Raw genomic sequence first — 20,503 nt, 5'->3', positions numbered from 1 at the left:
CGGTAGATCCCCTCTTTCCTTTTTCCTCTGCTTTCCTCAATGTTTTGTTTGTGGCCACGTGACTTTGGAAGGACTCATTCCATCCCATTTATCAGGATTTCCAACTTCAAAGCCAGCCAGGGCCTGGCAGGCAAGTAGCTGAATCAAGTGTATGACAATAAGGAGTGTCCACCCTGTCTGATACTACACTTGATCTTAGCCAAAAGGCTGAGAAGCGATGTGTCCACCCTGTCTGAAAGGAGGAGCCACTACCCAGCTCCATTTTTAAAAAAATTCCTGCTCTTTAAAGGACCTAGATCCAGATTGTTTCATTTTTCAAGAGAAGTCTGAAATTTCTAAATTTCGATGTTGACAACAAAAATCTGAGAATTACAACGGTGGTGTTTTTAAAAATTTTTTAATGTGTATTTATTTTTGAGAGAGAGCCAGAACATGAGCGGGGGAGGGGCAGAGAGGGGGAGACACAGAATCCAAAGCAGGCTTCAGACTCCGAGCTGTCAGCACAGAGTCGGACGCGGGGCTCAAACTCAGGAACAGAGAGATCGTGACCTGAGTCGAAGTCGGACCCTTAACCGACTGAGCCACCCAGGGGCCCACAGCTGTGGTGGTTTTTAAGCACATTTTTGGACTGGGATCCTTCTGGACACCACCAGTGAGTAAGCTCTACGTTGGTAGGTGGGAACTGTCAGTGGAAGGTCTCCCCCACCCTTCTTATAAAGGGAGAAGAGATGGGGCGCCTGGGTGGCTCCGTCGGTTAAGCATGTGACTCTTGATTTCGGCTCAGGTCATGAGGTTCGTGAGTTCAAGTCCCACATCGAGCTCCTTGCTGACAGCGTGGAGCCTGCTTGGGATTCTCTCTCTCTCCCTCTCTTTCTGCCCCTCCCTCATGCTCTCTGTCTCTCTCCCTCAGAATAAATAAACTTTTTTAAAAAAAGGGAGAAGAGAAAATGTGGATTTAGTCAAATCAGCGTTCTTTGGGGGAGTAGGGAGGGCACAACATTCCAAGGCAGAGAACCTTAGAAGTATGCCCAGGTCCCTTTACCCTGGCTGTGGCATGGTTGAGTTTTAAATGGGCTAGGGCACACCCGTTGCTGGAACGGGAGAGCCAGCCCTGGTCGGGGAAACAGCTGCTACAGCGCCCTCTGCTGTTGTCAGCACTCTCCACGTCCACTGGCCTCTGCCGTTGGGTCTGGCAGCCACTTGCTTCCCCTGAAGGCTTTGAGAGGGTGACGGTCAGTCATCATTCTGCAGAATTATCAGGTGCCTGCTGCTGCTCAGGCGCCTTCAAGGACGCCAGGGGCTGCTCAGGCGCCTTCAAGGACTCACCTTGGCTTGCTGTGTTTGGTCCACCACCCACCCCATCATCAGGCCTTGTGACTCTAATTCTTTTGGCTTGGGAGAGGCAGGCCACTTCAAGCCTCACCTTTTTCATATACTGAAAAACATTTGAAGAGATTTTGGCTTCTGCTTGGCACCTCTCGCTGATTTCTGGGCTGAAATGGATTCTCCTATTTTTAAACTTTTTTTTTTTTTTAATATATATATTTGTAGTGGTAGTTTGGGAGTGAGGGCAGAGTGAAATGTTCAGAGTCAGGTTTATGGTCTTGGGCATAAAGAGTATGGACTCTAGAGCTGGTCTGCCTGGGTTCAAAGCTCAGCTTTCTACTTAGCAGCTCCGTGACTTCGGATAAGTTACTCACTCTCTCTGTGCCCCTGCTTCTACATTTTCAAGATGAGGATGATAATATACCTACTTCATGAGTATTAAATAAGGTAATGTATGCAAAAAGCTTAACACGGCGCCTGGCATATTATGTAAGTGCTTGACTCAGAATCTTGGACCTGTTTTTGCTTTCAGTCTTGGCCTTCCGGCCCGGGCTCTCCTCCTTCATTCTGCATCTCAGCCCTTCGTCATGCAACCTTCTGTCTTTCGTCCTCTTCACCCTTCAGCCGTGGCTCTCCAGCATCCTACTGAGCAAGGCTCCATTCTTAGGGCTTCTTCTTCTTCTTCTGTGTCCCCAGCCTTTCCCTACCCTCATATTCTCTCCATTGCCAGCTCCTGTTGTACCTTCTGAACAGTAATTGTAGCTAACATTTATATAATGCCTATCGTATGCCAGACGCTGTTCTAAGTGATTTACATGCACTAACTCATTGAAGCCTCACCCCATGAGAAAGATCCTCTTTCTACGCCCAACCTACAGAGAAGTTAGCTGATTTGCTGGGTCACATGACTAATAAGTAGCCGAGTCTGAGTTTGAGCATGGTCTGGCTCCCAAGCCTGCTCTTCCCACCACAATACATGGCCACCCACTTCTCTCCATCCCCAGACACAGGGCCTGAGTCCAGGCTCCATTCGCCCTCCCTGGACCATTAGCCCCTTGTTCGATTCCCTGATTCCTCTCTGTTCTCACCAGCCTGTCACCTCCACATTACAGTGGAGTCATCTTTCCCCAAACCAGATACGATCCTGTCATCATCCTTGCTGGAAACACGTCAGTGGCTTCCCACTGTTCTTGGGACAAAGCCGACGCTCTGACGTGGCTGACAAGCAAGGTTTTCACACATCCTCCTTTGCCACGCTTTCCTGGAGACAGACCTGGTTGTTACGTTGCACTGGAATCCCAAAGGGTTTGTGCCCCTGGCATTCCTGTCATTCTTACCGAGTCCCCTTTGGAAGAGAGATTATAATAGGGTCGCCCTGCTCAGAAGGCCCTGTCACCCCTCCAACCCTTCCTTGACCACATCCTTCCTCCCCACCGAGCTTCCTCCTTGCAGCCTCCGGTCCTCCCTGCTCTCCCACACCAGGTGGTTGCACTTGGGGCTCCCTGTGCTGAGCTCCTCTCTCTCTTCTGCCCCGGAGTTCAGGGAGGCCCCATCCTGGTTGTACATCTGAATCCTCTGCAAAGCTGTATAACCCAATACCAGTGCCTGGGCCCATCCCAGACAAGTCAGTCAGAATCCCTGCTTGATTCAAAGCCTCCTGATTGCCTTTAATGTGCGTCCAGGGTTAAGAACCCCGGTTGACTCAAAACTCACCCTCCAGACCACGGCTCAAGCATCACTTCCTCAGGGAAGCCCTCCCTGACCTCCCTGACCAGGTCTGTTCTTCCTGTTTTCACTCTGCGAGTACCACTGTCCCACATCACAGGGCCACTTTCCATTGACTTACATGGTGACAAAAAGCCCAGATCCTGCATCCAAATCACTAGCCGTGTAGCCTTGGGCCAGTGACTTAACTTCTCTGTGCCTCACTTTTCTCCCCAGTGAAATGGGGAGAAAAATAAACTTACTTCACATGATCAGTGAGGGTCAGGTGCATGAATTATATGCAAAGTTCTTGGCATAGTGCCTGGCGTATGTTAGCTGTTACTCGCATACCGCTGAGCCTTGAGCAACGTGAGTTTGAACTGCATGATTTTTTGCGATTCGGTGGTGTAGATATTTTCTCTTCCTTATGACTTTCTTAATAACATTCTCTTTTCTCTAGCTTACTTGATTATAATATGGTATATAATACATATAACATACACACTGCGTGTTAATCAACTATGTTATCAGTAAGGTTTTTGGTCAGAGGCTATTCATAGTTAAGTGTTTGGGGAATCAGAAGTTACATGTGGATTTTCAACTGCGTGGGTGTGGTCAGCGCCCCTCACCACCCACATTGTTCAAGGGTCCGCTGTAATTATAATCCCCCACTGGAATCTGTGAATCCCTGGAGGTGAGGTCAGCACCTGCTGTTTGATCACCACACACGTAGTGCAGTGTCAGGCACATGATAGCTTCCAGAACTTTCTGTGGAGCAGAGTGGTGTCTCAGGGACATTCTTGGTCAAGGGTGAAGGGCCAGCGTGCACAGAACTCATCTTCCTCAGGCTTCTTGTCTCTGTGGACCTAATGGCTTAGGATCCTCATTGCTAGTGATTAGGATCATTAGAATGAGACCCTCCATGGTCTTGTGGTGTCCAGAGTCCCAGGTGCTGATGGTGGCCCGCCAGGCACTGGCTTTAGCAGTGTCCCTCATGTCCTTCTGCATGAAGGTTCTTTCTGCCCCTCTGAAATGGAGGCGTGGGTACGCCGAGGGCCCCTGTGGCAGAGGGAGCTGTCAGAAAGCTGGCACCGTGCTCTACACCTAGAAATCGAACTGACAGCATCTTTGCAAGTTGAGTAAAACCCTGTGTTCCGGTCTTGCTTTTGGGCGACCCTCACTCAGCAGGGACAGAGGGGTGCTCCTGCCTTTGTGGGCTGATAGCACTGTTGGGGGAGGGGGGGGGCGGTGAGGGGCGAGGATGTGTGTGCGTACCTTGTGGGTGTTGGAGGGCTTATATATAATGCTGGGGTGTGATTTGTGGCAGGGTGACTGGCCCCTGAAAGACCTCTGTAGTCCGCTCTGAGCAGTGAATTCACATAACAACCTGCACAGGAAGAGGCGGGGCAGACTCTGTGAAGAGCCTGCATAGGTGGTTGTTAGAACTTGAAGGGCCCTGGGGAGTGCTCTGTTAACCCCATTGTTTTCTGAAGGGGGAACTGAGACCAGAGCATGGGGTGGCTTGCCCAAGGTCACAGATGTAGTTTTCTTTTTAAGTTAACATTTATGGGGTCCGGACTACCTGTTAGTCACTGGGCTAAAGCACGACGTATAATCATGGTTTCATGACTCCTCACAAACCTAGAAGGCGGGAACGTTTATTTACTATATTCAACAGGCACTTACACAGTATTTACTGAGCACTCTTTTACAGATATTCACTCATTAGCTTCTCATGAGCATGCAGAGCTACTATCATTATTTCCACTTTAAAGAAGACACTGAAGCACAGAGAGGTTAGGTAACCTGCCTAAAGTCACACAGCTAGGAAGTCATTGAGTTGGGATTCAATCCTAGGCAGCCTGACCTTGTAGTGCGTGCTATTCTGCTGTAGTGTCTCTCCACATGACAGCTATGGGCTCCATTTTGCAGGTGGGAAAATCAAGGCTCATATAACGTAAGTAACTTGCTCGAGGCCACATGGCTGTGAAGTAACAAAGCTGGGACTGAGGTCAGACTCTCTGGCTTTAGAGTCTGACTCATGAGCTCTCTACTAAATTCCCTCCCATGGGGGCTAGGATCTATGATCTATGTCATAGCTGAGGGGTCCGAGCTGGGGACAGGGAATAGGGGCTGAGGCAGAGCTTGAAGCCAGGTTGGTGGCAATGGGGTGATGTCAGCCAAATCTACCTGGGTCGAGCCAGGACCCCATGCAGTGAAGTAGCTCCCCCTGGGGTTGGGGCAGAGCCCCAGTCTGGTGCCTTCTGTCCAGATTTTGCTCCCCATCCTTCAGATCTTAGCTCACGTGTCACTTGTCAGGGAAACCTCCCAGACCTGTCTGCCCAGCTGAAGCCCTCCAAAAACTGTCTAAGCACTCCAGGCTTCTCTGCAGCGGTCAGAAGCCTACCATTTGTTTGTGCTTCTTTCTTTATGGTCTCCTCCGAACTAGGCTGGGGCCCACGAGGGCAGACCCTGTGTCTGCTTCTATTCATCCAGCACCTGATACACTCAACAGATATTGGGTGAATAAATGGATGAATGAATGAAAAGCTCGTTGCTTTAGTGGAGGGAATTGGTGCAGGAAATCAAGACCGAAGTTCAAGAGGGGGGAATGCAAGTGGGGATTATTGGAAAAAGTTGTAACTCAGTAGACCTAGGGATGCCCTGGCCAGCAATCATTAATGATTAATAATAACAGCTGGTATTTATTGAGTGCCCTCTCTCTGTTGGGGAGCTGTTTTAAAGGTTTTCGGTAAAGCACACCCCATAACATTCCCAGGAAATAAATGCCGCTGTTATCACCAGTTAATATGAAGTGTGGAGCTTTTAAGCAACGTGGCCAAGGGACGTGGCCAGGAAGATGTGGAACTGGCTCTTCAGTCTAGGCAACCTGACCTGAAGCCTCATCTTTTATTTTATTTTTTTTTTAATTTTTTTTTCTTCAATGTTTTTATTTATTTTTGGGACAGAGAGAGACAGAGCATGAACAGGGGAGGGGCAGAGAGAGAGGGAGACACAGAATCGGAAACAGGCTCCAGTCTCTGAGCCATCAGCCCAGAGCCTGACGCGGGGCTCGAACTCCTGGACCGCGAGATCGTGACCTGGCTGAAGTCGGACGCTTAACCGACTGCGCCACCCAGGCGCCCCAAGCCTCATCTTTTAAATATCCTACGAAACCACCTGTTCCCAGTGAACTGAGTCCTTTTCCAGGCTGGGAGGCACCTCACAGACTCTCGGCATCACCTTCTGGAAAGGATGGGGCTTCTCCTACTCTCTGCTGTCTCAGGGACCAGCTTGGAGCTGAATCTGCCGGTCAAGTGCTTGATGTCCTGAAGCCACTTAGAGTTGGAGCCGGCTTATAAGTGCACACAGCCTTCCAGAAGAAGGAAGGCAGCTCCCTGTTCGCTGTGAGATTGAGGACTCCCACTTCCATCCAAGGGCTGGTCGGGTCTATATTTCTCTCCAAGACTCAATGAATGGATGAGGCTGCTATTTCAAATGGACTTCCTCGGTTATCCTAGTTGGGGCCGGGATCCAGCAGGAGTTACTCAGATGCCAGCTGGGGCCAGCCAGCAGCGAGTGGAGACCGTGGGGACCAGCAGACTATATGCCCCACTTGGAGAGCGTGGTCAGGATGCGTGTCTAGTCCGTGGCTGCCATCAGCAGAGATGGGCCAGTGTCTCTAGTTCTGAGCTTCTGACCAGTGTTCTGTGTGACTCCAAGCGATGCAACACCCCCAGAAAAACGTGGCTCCCCATTGCTGTGAGTCCCACCCAGAGGCCTGGAAATACATCCCTAAAAAAAAAAAAATTGCACGCATGCCACAGTGGTTGGCGTAATCAGGTTGAAAACCACCGACTTAACTAATGCACTGAGATCATTTGTTGAAATAAAATGTAAACCCTGGAAAGGAAGACTAGCTTAACATTGGTGGCAACTAAGTAGAGTTTAAACAGACAAGTTTTCTGGAAGGACATAAAAGACTCAAATTACATGTGAATTCATTCTCTCTGTCCGTCTCTCCCTCTCTCCTTGTCGCCTTCCAGCCCTGACTCGACATCAGACACCCACGCATTCCCTTAGCTCTGCTCCAGCTCCCAAGACTGCACCGTTCCTTGTTGTAAATTCTGATCGGTCCAGTTCTGATCGGTCCAGTTCTTCCTTCGTAAACTGCACGCCACTGACCAGACCTTGGTCCACTCAGCACTGGCTGGAAGCCCAAGGTCAGATGCTCTACTCTCCACTGTGCTGTAGGTGGGGATTTTTCTAGAAGGACAATAAAATAGGTAGGGTTGGCAGAGATGGGCCTGTCCAATACAATCTGGAAAACTATGTGCGTGAGAATAACCATGAAGATTTTCAAAGTGGACAGTAATGTTGGGGTCGGGGTAGGTGGGTATAAAATGCATGCGTTTAGAGGCTCAGATATTGTAAACCTATGATATATTAAAGTAGTGTGGGACTGAGGCAGGACTAGAGAGAGATCAGTGGAACACAAGAGAAAATGTAGAAGTGAACAAAGGATACACACGAGAAATGAGTGTGTGATAGAAGTCAGCAGGGAGAAGATGCATCCCCATACAGTTGTCACAACTGGCTAAACATTCAGGGGGAGAAATGAAGGTCTTTTCTCCGAGCCCCTGCTAAGATGAATTCCAAGAGAAGTAAGGATTTCAGTGCAGAAAGTGAAACTGTAGGACATTGAAGAAAATATCGTACTGGGAAGGACTTTCTAAATATAACAGCAGAGACACCGACTACAAAGAAAAGGGAAAAATTGGCACTTTATTTAAACACACACACACACACACACACACACACACACACATACACGCCTTATTATATGTTGAAAAAGGGGAAACAAAATTAAAAGGCAAATGAAAAACTGCAAAAATATTTACTGCGTGTATTGTAGGTGAATGATTCATATCCCTAATAATTATATGGGACATGTGTTACAAGTCAGTTAGAAAGAAACAGGTTTGAATTTAAATACAGACAAAGGGTATGGACAGAAAATTCATGGTAACAGTGAACACGGATTAAATGTTTATTTCCACACGAGACTACTAGGCAGTTTCCATGCATTCATTCACTGAACTCTCATTAACTTGGGAATTAGATATAATGGTTACCCCATTTTCAGATGGAGGAGTGAACACTTAAAAGGGGCTAAAGAACTTGCCCCTGCATCGAAAAGCTCCTAACTTCCAGAGTCCAGTGTTAGGTTTGAACGTGGCTGTTAATTAACCCCTGGTATTGACATTGACCCCAGTGCAGCTCTTAATGCAGCAAATCATATTTAAAATTCTACCCCAGTTTACACAACAGAAGCTTGGCCTTGCGATCGAACAATTACTTATTTGCAAAGGGGTGGTGGCTGGAAGAAGGCAGGGCTTATCAGACGCTTGAGCAAACCGAGTCACCGTCACCGGGGCAAGAACATTTACACAGCGTTATCGGCTCTGTTGACTTTCTTCCCAGGAACAAAATGAGAGATCTTCACCAAATTATAATCCCCCGCCTTTGACCGCAGTGCGTGTGTGTCATTACAGGTTCTCACATGATCCACATTTCATGTTCCCAAAACCTCAGTCCACGCAGTCCCCGTGAAGGTTTCCGCGCTTCTTGGCTCTTAGGAAGCTTTGGTATTTTGTTTGCAATTTGGGGTACCTGCTGTGAGGTTTCTGTGGCGCTCAGATAAATACTTAAATACTCTTTTTTTTCCATATCTTTTTTGAAAATTTATTTTGAGAGAGAACAAGCAGGGCAGGGGCAAAGAGAGAAGGGGCGGCAGAGGATTGGAAGCAGGCTCCATGCTGACAGCAAAGAGCCTGATGCGGGGCTCAAACTCACGAACCAAGAGTTATGGCTTGAGCCAAAGTCGGTTGGTTGCTTAACCTGCTGAGCCACCCAGGTGCCCCAACACTTTGGAGAAGTCTTACTGTCTGTACATTTTGTTTTCTTCCTGCTTCTATAGACAAACACTTCTATTAGCTTCTGTTACAGTGTATTTTTATGTAGGCATGAGTAACTTAGAATATAGTTACTCTTTTTCATGTTAGCATGCAGCCTACACTCCTCTGCATCTTGGTTTTTTTGTTTTTTGCTTTTTTTTTTTTTTAAGTTTCACTTTAAAATATATCCTTAAGGGGCACCTGGGTGGCTCAGTTGGTTAAACATCTGACTTTGGTTCAGGTCAAGATCTCACAGCCCTTGAGTTTGGGCCCCGCGTTGGGCTCTTCACTGACCGTGCAGAGCCTGGAACCTGCTTCAGATTCTGTGCCTCCCTCTCTCTGTGTGCCCCTGCCTGACTTGTCTCTCTCTCTCTCTCTCTCTCAAAAATAAATAAATAAATAAATAAACAAACATTAATAGTAATAAATAAAATATAAAATAAAAAATAAAATAATAAATAAACATATATGCCCTTAAGGTTTTTCCCTCTTAGTGCAGAAAACTCATTCTTCTGACACCTGAGCAGCATATCACCGTGTAGCTACGCTATGATTTATTTAAGCTGCTCCCTACCTGTAACACTTGGCTTATGTACAGTATTTTGCTGTTATAAATAACGCTGCAGGGAACAGCCACATATACATATTATTTCCTATGTATTTGGGTTTAGCTCCAGGATAAATTCCCAGAGTAGGGCAGTTGGGTCACCAGGGAAGAAACATTTGTACTTTTTTTTTTTTAAATATGAAATTTATTGTCAAATTGGTTTCCATACAACACCCAGTGCTCCTCCCAAAAGGTGCCTTCCTCAAGGAAGGCATCACCCACCCTCCCCTCCCTCCCACCCCCCATCTACCCTCAGTTTGAAACATTTGTACTTTTGATAGATAATGCCGAATGGCAGTGGGCCTACCCACTAAGAATATATGTATCTGTGTCTCTGCCGCCTCTCAATGGACGCTGTTGGGACGCACATGTTACAATTTTATTTTGGGAGTTGGTTCCTTCACTTTAAGGTGTATTAGAAAAAAACATAATTTGCACATCAATCCCACGCGTTCACACTCTGTAAACAGTTTTATTTTAAAATAGGCTTATTTAAGTGAAAGGCCTGCTGAGTTCAAGAAAAATGCCAAGTACATGTTATACGTAGCATGTGGATGTGCAGAGTTAGGATGGCTCAGGACTGAAGTCTGTACCCACGATGATTTTTTCTCTTTGGGACATTGGAAGCAAGAGCTTGCCCTTCCTGTGTGCAGGGCCCTGTGCTGGGGAGCCGATCCATGAAGCCAGTCCATGAAGTGGGTACTGTTTTTATATCTCCACTTTGTGCACAAGAACCAGAGACTCAGAGACGTGAAGTCACTTGCTGGAGGTCACACAGTTAACCCCAGAGCCCCTGTTTGGAACCTTCCCTCTGTTCAGCTGGCATTTCCACACCATCTTCGATTTCACCTTGCCCGGCTGCCTCCTGGGAAATGTGCCCTCAGGGGCTTTTGTAGCCTGTACATGTCCAGGCTGCTTTTATTCCTCGTCTGACTGATGTTGGTGTGTGTTTTGTTGGCCTCTATGCTTCAATCCAGTCTCCTGATTCCTGCAGCTTTGCCCCAGCTCCGCCAAATTTCGGCCCACCTGCGAACAAAGCCACACAGCCCATTCAGACCGAGAAAGGCTATTTTGGGCTGTGACTTAGATGTTTAAACATTTTTTTTTTCCCTTTTGGTTTCTGATCTGTGCTTCCTTCCTCCTTAGCTGCTTGTGCCTGGAGTCAGGCGATGAACCAAAGATGCTGAGCTGAGATCTGCCTGTTCTCTGGTCCTGGGGGTTGGGGGGTGGTGGTGAGGAACCGCACGCAGCCTGTCACTGGCCAGTGCTGCGTTTGTGTGAGATGAAGGTTGCCGTCACCTGTAACCCCTGTCAGGTGGGAAACCCTCTGGGGACACCAAGGAGCAGGGAGGCAGACAGGTGATAGGCAGGTGTTCCCAACTCCACTGTCCGTAGCTCTGGAACCTGGCAAACTTGGATTCCAGTCGTGACTCTCCCACTCTCTTGCTTTGTGACTTTGAACAAGTTCCTTCCCTAAGCCTCAATGGGCGCATCTGGAATACCAGGGTCATAACAGCTCTTCCCCCATTGGCCTTCTGAAGATTTAATGATGTGATACAGAACAGTTGGCACAGTGCTAGGCAGAGAGTCTGTGTTCGATTCGTGGGGGCAGTAAGAGTCACAGGAGCTCGTTGTCATTTTGTTCTTGTGATTGAGCAATCTCTGCGAGCAGGATCAGAAGTGGTAGGAAACTCAGAAATCCAAGCTCGCCTAGTAGGAAGCGTGAAGGAACCCCAACCACACGAACTAGCATGGAGAGGAATCATACCAGGGTCTTTGTGGAGACGTGACTCCCAGGGTGGGAGAGATGACCGGGGACCCTAGAAATCAACGGCTGGTACTGGGATGGGGATACAGTAGTTTCAAACCTATTTCTGAAAGCATTTGGCACTGGGCCAAATGAACTCATTCAGGAGTTTAGGGGACATGTTGACACGCGGTAGGTTCCCAGCCAGTGGACTGTAGGTAGAGAGGGTGGGAGGCTCTAAGAGAGGTCAGAAACTGAAATTCCTACAGGGACCAGGCAGGGAGGGTAAATGAGTGAAGCAGGCATGGTTGGTGTAAGACAATGGAGAATGGCAGGGACTGTGGAAAACTGGAAGGCTTATCCCTATGCGAGGGGGGCAACCCCTGCTCAGCCCCTGGGAATGTGTGTCCATTGTTGCTGTAAGTTGGGGTTTTTCAAAAAGGGCCAGAGGTTTACATTTTTATCTGACATTTCGTGATTTGTAAATGTAGTCAATTAACTTGAATTTTTAAGAAGCACCATATGAAGCAAATATAGCTTGTTTGCAAAGTTGATAATAGCCCACGGGCTCCAGATTGTAACCTCTGAGCATCAAGGAGGACCGAGGCCAGGGATAGGAATGGGCTGTGCATGGACTGGAGGGGACCCAGTCTGTGGGGCCTGGGATGGGGGGATCCGACTAGAAAGATGGGGGAGGGCTCTTTGGATGGGATCTAAACAAGACCATAGGGAAAGTTCTGACTTTGAGGCTACGTGGATCCCCAGGCTCATTCCAGAGCTGGTCAATGGCCATAGCCTCCGAGGCTAGGAAGGGAATGCATTTTGTTCCAAGGCCAGGCTGATGTTTAACCTGTTGCACTGACATTACTGTACCAGTTTTGATAATCGTGAAATACTTTAAAACTGGTTGGGAAATAACTGCCAGGCCCTCTGAGCCTTCTCCTTCTACCTCTCCCCCATTTCTTCCCCTGCCAGCTCCCCACCACCTCTCTATGATCCAGCAACCAAAGAGTTAACTCCCAGCACCGCTGAACCTGCTCTTCCTTCTGATTGGCCAGTGGGCAGTACCTGAGCCAAAGTGATTAGAAACATCTTGATGCTCATCACTGGCTGCAGGTTATAGATGCCTACTTGGATTGGCATAAGCACAGAGGACCCAGGAGAGTCAGATGGAATTGGAGGACAGGATGCCAGGCCCCTGAGGGACGGGAACCAGGAGCGCCTTCCCTCGGGTCATGCGGCCTTTTGTCTTTGTTCCTCTCTGTTCCTTGGAGCCCACTGTAAAAAAAAAATGGCCCCCTCATCCCCCAAGCTGCATGACCCCTGGCCTGCCTGTGTTCCACTCACTAAACGTGTGAGTCATTTGAGCCAAGCGCCTACCTCTGCACCAGTCACCTGTGTCTGGGGGAGTAGGATGTCTCAAAGTGCAAACCCACCCATCCCAGAGATGGTGCTGGACATGAGCAGGCATGGACGGGCACCCTGAGAGATTTTCCTTTTGGGTCGTGGAGTCCCACAGCTGTGGGACTGTGGCTTTAGCCCAAGCTCTCCCAGGTGGCAGAAGGGTGGAGGACAGCAGCGGTCAGGGGATGACCTGATTGGTCTGGGTGGTCTGAGGGATGGGGCGGTGGGTGGGTGGAGCTGGTACTTATAACTGTGAGCCCTCCTGAAAGCCCAGGAGCCGGGAGCAAGGTTGGAGGAGCCTCCACAGCCTCTAAATACACAAACTTGTCCCTGCAGCTTGTCTAATTGGCCTTCCTTTCTCCTGTCTGGCTCTAATCGGTCTTGCACGGTACTCCCCAAGCCATTTTCTGAAACAGCACGGGCATTGCTCAGGGGCTGTCAGTGGTTAGCAGGGGTGAATGGAGCCCCGCAGCTGCCACCACAGCTCACGAACCTCTTACTAGGTGCCAGCCACTGTGCAAAGTGCTGTGCTGCCAAGGCCGGGGGGCCCTGGGCAAGTCACTGCACCCCTCGGCCCTCATCTGTGAAATGGGTGAAGTACCTACTTCACAGGGATGCTATGTGAAGTACATGAGTTAATGCCTGGTCAATCCCTGGAAAACAGTTCCTGGCATGAGTAAATGCTCAGTAAATGCTAACTCTCACTCATTATTAGTGAGCACCTTCTGTATGCCAAGTACAATATATGCCCCAGAGCAAAATTCCCTCGTGTTGCTTGCAGCTAAGCATTGGAGACATGGGATTAAACATGCAGTTGCAACACAGTGGTTAAATGCTCTGATGGGGAAGATCTGGGAGGGCAGGGTGTGGGGTTTTTGTTTTGTCTCCTTTTGTTTTTGGTTTCTTTCTGCCATTAGAGTGTGAATTCAGCGAGAGCAGGCATTCTGTCTCCTTGCTCACAGTTGTATCCCGATGCTTGGGACGACCCTGGCTCTCAGGAGTCACTTGCTGGGAGAATGAGTGAAGGAAGGAGGTGCTATTGTAGCTGGACCGGAACAGTGGGGCATTAATGAAGTTGGGGAGCAGGGAGAGAAGCTTAGTGCATCCCGGCTTCAGAGCCAGGCAGACCCTGGTGTGAATCCCCACGCTGCGGTGGGCCAGCTGAGTGACCTTGGGGAAAATCTCACTCTCTAGTCTGGGCCCATTTCACTGGCGCTAAGATGGAAACGAATCGCACCTTCCAAATGGAATAGCTTGAAGCCTGGAGAAAGTGAGCGTGAGACATCCAGCATCCGCTTGGCACAGGGGCAGCTCTCCGTAAATGTTTCATTTCCCTTCCCATTCTTTGTGCCACTTGGCATCTCTTGTTGTTGGAGAGACATGAAGAGACGGAGAAGGTTCTTGGTGATACCTAGTCAGAAATGCTCAAAGCCTTCTCCCCGCCCCAAGTTACTCTAAGGAGATGTATACATGGAGGAAAGTGAAACCCAGCAAGGAGGCCATTTATTACTATTTGGGATTTTGTCCCAAATCTCAAGGTCGACCTCTTGAGGCCCTCGGAGACCCCTTTTTTCTATACTAGGGAGGCTTCGGGAAATCGAAACCGTAATCAAAAGGAATTCTTGGCTTCTATAAGGTCAACATATCAGGGAACCCAAAGAGAGCACAAGAGCCAAGAAGAGAGAGAGAACTTGCCCCAGGCCACTCACTCCCAACCCTCTCGGGGCTGGACCACGGGATCTGAACCCACCCGCCTCCTGGGAGCTGAGAGAGCTAGGAGACAGAAAGAGAAAGATGATAGGTGCACCTTTCCACACGTGTGCAAGCTCCGCCCACTGAGGCCGGGCCAATCAGTGTCTTGGAATCTGACCAACCAGATCTGTTCTGCTTCCAGGCGAGCGGGGAGTGAGGGAAAGCCCTGAGCTCCCCCTACAGGCCAACCCTGGTCATGAACAGGTGTTTCCCTGGAGCGTTTGAGGCAAGCATTTCTCAGCTCTAAGGTGAATGCCCCCAAAGCCTTCAGTGACTTAAGATGTTTTTAGCCTTATTAAGGTATTGTTTTCATGCAGGAAAAATTCACCTTTTTTACATATGCTAGAATTCAGTACAGTTTATCTAAAGAATCTTTCAGGAAAAACACTCATCACTTGAATAGCACATGAAATAACATCTACTCATTGTGTCTGTTTGTTTTCTGTCTGTCGCAAGAATATCAGTTTTTTAAAATTTTTAATGTTTATTTATTTTTGAGAGTGAGAGAGAGGGTGAGTGGGCAAGGGGCAGAGAGAGAGGGAGGCAGAATCCGAAGCAGGGTCCAGTCTCCTAGTTGTCAGCACAGGGCCTGACATGGAGCTCGAACCCACGAACCATGAGATCATGACCTAAGCCGAAGTCGGACGCTTAACCGACTGAGCCACCCAGGCGCCCCGCAAGAATATCAGTTTTAAGAAGGCACCTGCACCCGTAAACTCGTGGCGAGCAGAAGGAATGAGGGAAGAGATGGGCGGCATGTACCAAAGGCTGCTGTGTCTGATGAGCCCTGGGTGGGAACCCAGGGTCCACGTTCTCAACTTCTGCGATACACTGTTTCACGGGGAAAGTAGCTTTCCCCCTGGCTTTGGGGGAAGAGAAGAAGGAGCTTTGTAGCGAGCGCAGTGATGGAAGAGCCACTCTCGAGGGAGACAGATACCGTGCGAGCCAGAGGGACATGAACGAGTCCTGTGTAACCGAGAGCAGAGTGTGTATTTGGGGACACAGGTGGGATCATAAGGGAGATGTAGGGATAATAATACAAGAGCGTGTACTGCTTACAGCGTGCCAGCTGGTTCGAAGATCTGTACACAGATGAATGCCTTTATTCTTCCCAGTGGACTAACAAGCTTATAGCATTATCGTTACCTCCACTTTATAGACAAGGAAACGGAAACACAAAGAGGTTAAGTCACTTGCCCAAAGTCATACTGCTGAGAAGAACCCAGCTAGTTTATGCTCCAAAATCTGTACCTTTAACCACTGTACCACACTGCCAGGTTGTGAAGGGCATGCTTGTTAGGGAACCGAATAAGCTGCTGTAACAAATATCCCCCAAATACAGTGACTTAAACAAGACAGAAGGTAGGTTTTCTCTGAGGTGTCTGCCCAATGGGACAAAGTCCAAGGCCAGTAGTGTAGCTTTATTCTTTCAACACATGGCTCCAGGTTCGGGTCTGAGGTATTTGGTTCCAGTTCCTCCTTCAGAGGAAAGGAGGAAAGGGGCCAGAGAGGCGTGTACACGTTCTTTTAAAGGCACACCTATCCCACTGGCCAGAACTTCATCACACAGCCATACCAAAGCTTCCAGGGAGGCTGGGAAATGTGGTCTCTAATTGGGTGGCCACACTGTCTGCTCAAACTCAAGGGTTCTGTTATTAAAGAATGGCTATTGTTGGAAAAACTAGCAGTCTCTGCCACAACCTGCAGACTCTTCACTGGACGTTGAACTCTGTTCTGTAGGTGATGACGTATTAACAAATGGCCTTTAAGCAGGGGGGTTTTATGCTCAGACTTGGGTTTTAGATCACTCTAAAAGTTCCCAAAGCTTGCGCAGAGGATAAAGGGGGAAGAAACAGAATCAAGGGGACCCGGTTAACTGTTAACTGTCTGCTGTCCCTGCAGGCCTCGCTTCAGGCAGGAGTCAGTGGGTGAGGCTCTCGATTGGAGGACTTGAAGCCCAGCAAATGTACTGGGGCTGCTGTGGGACCACCTGCTGTTCTAGTCGTCCACTCGTTCAACAGCTCTTTATTAAATGCACGTCTGAGCAGAACTCTGGTGATGTTCCTAACAGGTGTGAGGAACGCTGGGGGCCAGGTGCAGTTCTCGGCGAGTTCTCCTCTGATACTCGATGCCGTGTGAGTCCTTGGCATGCCACGCTGACACTGGTCTCTCTTGTTTGTTTCTCTTGGCCTTAGGACCCCCGGAGCAAGCACAAGTTTAAGATCCACACATACTCCAGCCCCACGTTTTGTGACCACTGCGGGTCACTGCTGTATGGACTCATCCACCAGGGGATGAAATGTGACAGTAAGTACATTTGCTCAGTGGCGGCCTCTGGTGGCTGGGCTGCCTCCTCGTGGTTTGGAGCCTCCCAAGTCATGGGTGGGCTGGTGTACCAGTTGTCTGTTGCTCAGTGATGAGCCTCTCACCCCCAAATGTAGCGGCATTGAAGTTAGTGATGCTGGCTTCAGAGCCGTTGGAGGCATGCAGGGTGTGGGCTCAGGCTCAGAGAGGACAGACAAGTCCCACCTCCTCTGTCCGGCAGGGCCCGGGGGGTGGAAGGGGTTGGAGGAGCCCTTCTAAAGAGACCGGACGGGAGGGGTCCAGCCTGAGCCGCGCCCCTCTGTGCCCTCGCAGCCTGCATGATGAACGTGCACAAGCGTTGCGTGATGAACGTCCCCAGCCTGTGCGGCACAGACCACACCGAGCGCCGAGGCCGCATCTACATCCAGGCGCACATCGAGAGGGAAGTCCTCATCGTCGTCGGTAGGTGGCGCTGGCGCTCCGGCGCCAGCTCCGCGGGTCCCGTCTGTGTTTTGGGGGAGGGGAAGCTGGTGGAGGGATGGACAGTGCCAGGGGCGGGAAGGGGACTGCGTGACCCTGCCTCCCTCCTCCCCCCACCCCCCATCACAGTCCCTCCCCGCTGCAGGCATCCTTAGAAAGTGTACCCCTCCCCCTTCCCACTCGCAGCCGATGGGCTGGCTGGAGCTCGGGGAAGTCCCCACTCCCCTTCTCTCCCTCTCCCTTTCCCACCCCCGTTCCTTGTCTGTGGAGTGTCCAGTTCTGTTCCTTTAAGGTAGCCAAGAAGGAATGCTTCGTGCTTCCGCAGACTTTCCCAGTGGGGAAAATAGTCTTGGTGACAAACACCCAATTTGAGACTGTGACAACTTGGGCAGGAGGAGGGACGCAGTGTGCATCGTTGGGGGCGTTCCACGTATTTGAAATATTTCTTTCCTAAACCTGACGGTGGCTGCGCTGGTCCCCGTTCTATTATTGCCTGTACTTTTTGCACTTCTGAACTATCCATACTAAGAAAGAGGGAGAATACAGCCGGTTGGGGAGGTGCAGGGGGGACTAGGGGAAGACAGGAGCAGGGCATCTGTTGCTCCTGGAATAGAACATTCAAGAAATAATTGGCCCTGACATGCGGAACTCCAGCGAAACGGAAATGCAGCTGTGCGGAACTGGTAAATACTGAGCCATAAAGCTACAGTAAAACGCACACAAGAACAGGACTAAAACTTTGGAGGAATTCTCTCTCAAAGCCTTGTGACACAAATTACAGACTTTATAACTAATCCGTACAAATAAGGTTTTATGAGTTGGTAACTTAGGAAACTGATCACAGAAGGGACTGATTTTGCAAAAATTGGGTCTGCTTCTGAGGCCCCAGATTGGTTCAGTCGCTCTGTGCAGGGAGGGGCTTTACTTAAACCATGTAAAAATATCCCTGTAAACTACATCCCTGTTTTAAACTGAGGTTCATGATACCCAGTGAGCTCTTTAGAAACGTGCATTCCATTGAGTTGCTTTTTCCTTTAAAAGGAAGGCAAGTGGCCGATTTCTTGCCGTAGGGATGTTTGGAGGAACCCGGGGGAGAAGCATGCTGGTTCTGGAGAAGAGGGTTTTCCTAGCTTCCTGGCGCTGGGGTTGGGCAAAAATGAGACCCTCCTGCCCTCTAGTGTCATTCTCTAGGAACTACGCCGGCTCAGATAATGTTATTGGGGGCAGGCAACATTTACGGAACCCATCGTACACATGACCTGACTTAGTATAATGCCCTCAAAGTCCATCCATGGTTCCCACCAAAAAAAAAAAAAAAAAAAAGGAAATGATAATTATGTTATGTGATGTGATAGAGGTGTTAGCTGACGCTCTGGCAATAATCATATCACAATATATAAATGTGTCAAATCAACACATTATATACAAACGTACATAGCATTTATATGCCACCTATATTTCAGTAAAAAAGCCTTTCACGTTATCTCTTTAATCCCCACAACACCGTTGTGAAATATCTACTATGCTCATTTTATGAATGAAGATAATTTAGAGGAGAAGTTAGGCTTCCAGGAACATACACCATTAGTAATGACGGCAATAATAAAGCAATAGCTAACTTTGGAATTGTTTCTAATGTGTCAGTCACTGTGCAGAGCACTTACAGGCATTATCTCGTTTACATTTTTTTAGTAACTCTAATGAGCTGAGTAGTAGTATCATTCTACTCATCAGGAAATAGGCTTAGAAAGACACTTTATCATCTAGGTCTGGTGGACTCTCTAGTACAATATACTGGGTTGCTTTTTAGTTTGGTTCTCCCCCCCCCCCCATGTATTTCCTTTGTGGTTTTGCTAGGTTACCTCTTAGGAGCATTTCTTGGAGAGTCTTTTTCTGATGTGGTACAATATAGCATCCCTTCAAATTCAAGGGTCAAAGTCTTCCCCTTTATTTGCAGATCTGCTTGGGTGTATCTTGATCACAAGCTGATGATTCCCTGGCAGTCCCACTATATGCCTATGAACCAAGGGTATATAATTTCCTAGAGCTGCTGTCCTGAAGTGCCACAAACTGGGTGGCTTGCAACAGCAGTTTATTCTCTAGCTGTTCCAAGGCCAGGAGTGTGAGATCAAAGTGTCAGCAGACTTGGTTTCTTCTGGAGAACTCTGAGGGAGAGTCTGTTCCATTCTTCACTCTTAGCTCCTAGTAGTTGCTATCAATCTTCGATGTTCCTTGGCTTGTAGGTACATCATTCCGGTCTCTGCCTTCATCAACACATGGCATTCTTCCCTGGGTGTCTCTGTGTCCAAGGTTCCTCTTCTTATAAGGACACTAGTCATTGGATTATAGCTCCTCTAATCTAGCATGACCTCATCTTAAATTAATTACATTCACAAAGCCCTTATTTCCAAGTAAGGTCACATTCACAAGTACTGGGCTTGGGACATGAATATATCTTGGGTGGGGGGACATAATTCAACCCATAACAAGGGGAAAGGAGGGAAGTTGGCTCCTTTAAAGTCAGGGGCAGGATATCTGCATGCCCAGGGTTCTGATAGCATTGATTCATCAGCTGTCAGTTTTCAGAGTTCTCTAAAAATAGAGACGAGATAGAGATTTTTGTTCAAGTGATTTATTGGGGCTTCTCACAGGAGAAGAGTGAGGACAGAGCAGGAAAAGCTAAGGAAGAGAATGGTCTCCATTGAACACTAGCGTCAGCCTGATCCTCCCTCCCTGAGGCAAGGGAGGTGGCCTATGAGGGTCAGTCCACCGTGGACTGCATTGCCCTCCCCCGCCCTTCATATATTGAAGCTCTAACCCAGTGGAATAGTATTTGGAGATGGGGTCTTTAGGAGATAATTATGAGTTGCCGCAATCGTAATGGTGAGGCTCTCTGATGAGACTAGTGGCTTAAGAAGAGGAAGAGAAATAGATTTCCCTCTCTCCACCATGTGAGAGCACAACGGCAAGGTGGCTGTCTACAAGCCAGGAAGAGGGCTCTCACCAGGAGCTGAAGTGGTGTGCACCTGATATTGGACTTCCCTGCTTTCAGAACTCTGAGGAATAAATGTTTGTTGTTGTTTAATTTTTTAAAATGTTTATTCATTTTTTTGAGAGAGACAGAGTGTGAATGGGGGAGGGACAGAGAAAGAGAGAGAGGGAAACACAGAATCTGAAGCAGGCTCCAGGCTCTGAGCTGTCAGCACAGAGCCTGACATGGGG

The 20,503-nt window shown here is 48.6% G+C and overlaps 1 protein-coding gene and 1 pseudogene across 3 annotated transcripts in view; one reads left to right on the top strand and one right to left on the bottom strand.

The window, feature by feature from the left end:
• PRKCB (protein kinase C beta) overlaps positions 1–20,503 on the top strand; it is a 333,375-nt gene that overhangs the window by 150,676 nt on the left and 162,196 nt on the right. For all 3 annotated transcript variants that reach the window (XM_045461584.1, XM_045461583.1, XM_045461585.1), the window contains 2 exons: positions 16,693–16,804; positions 17,135–17,263. In XM_045461584.1, the coding sequence (XP_045317540.1) occupies positions 16,693–16,804; positions 17,135–17,263 (241 nt within the window). The remainder of the gene's footprint in view (positions 1–16,692; positions 16,805–17,134; positions 17,264–20,503) is intronic.
• LOC123589829 lies at positions 134–219 on the bottom strand (annotated as a pseudogene).

Source organism: Leopardus geoffroyi, chromosome E3 (genome assembly GCF_018350155.1).
Source record: "Leopardus geoffroyi isolate Oge1 chromosome E3, O.geoffroyi_Oge1_pat1.0, whole genome shotgun sequence".
NCBI classification, from domain to species: domain Eukaryota; kingdom Metazoa; phylum Chordata; class Mammalia; order Carnivora; family Felidae; genus Leopardus; species Leopardus geoffroyi.
Note: the sequence above shows the minus strand (reverse complement) of the source record. Positions and strands in the feature narration are given on the sequence as shown.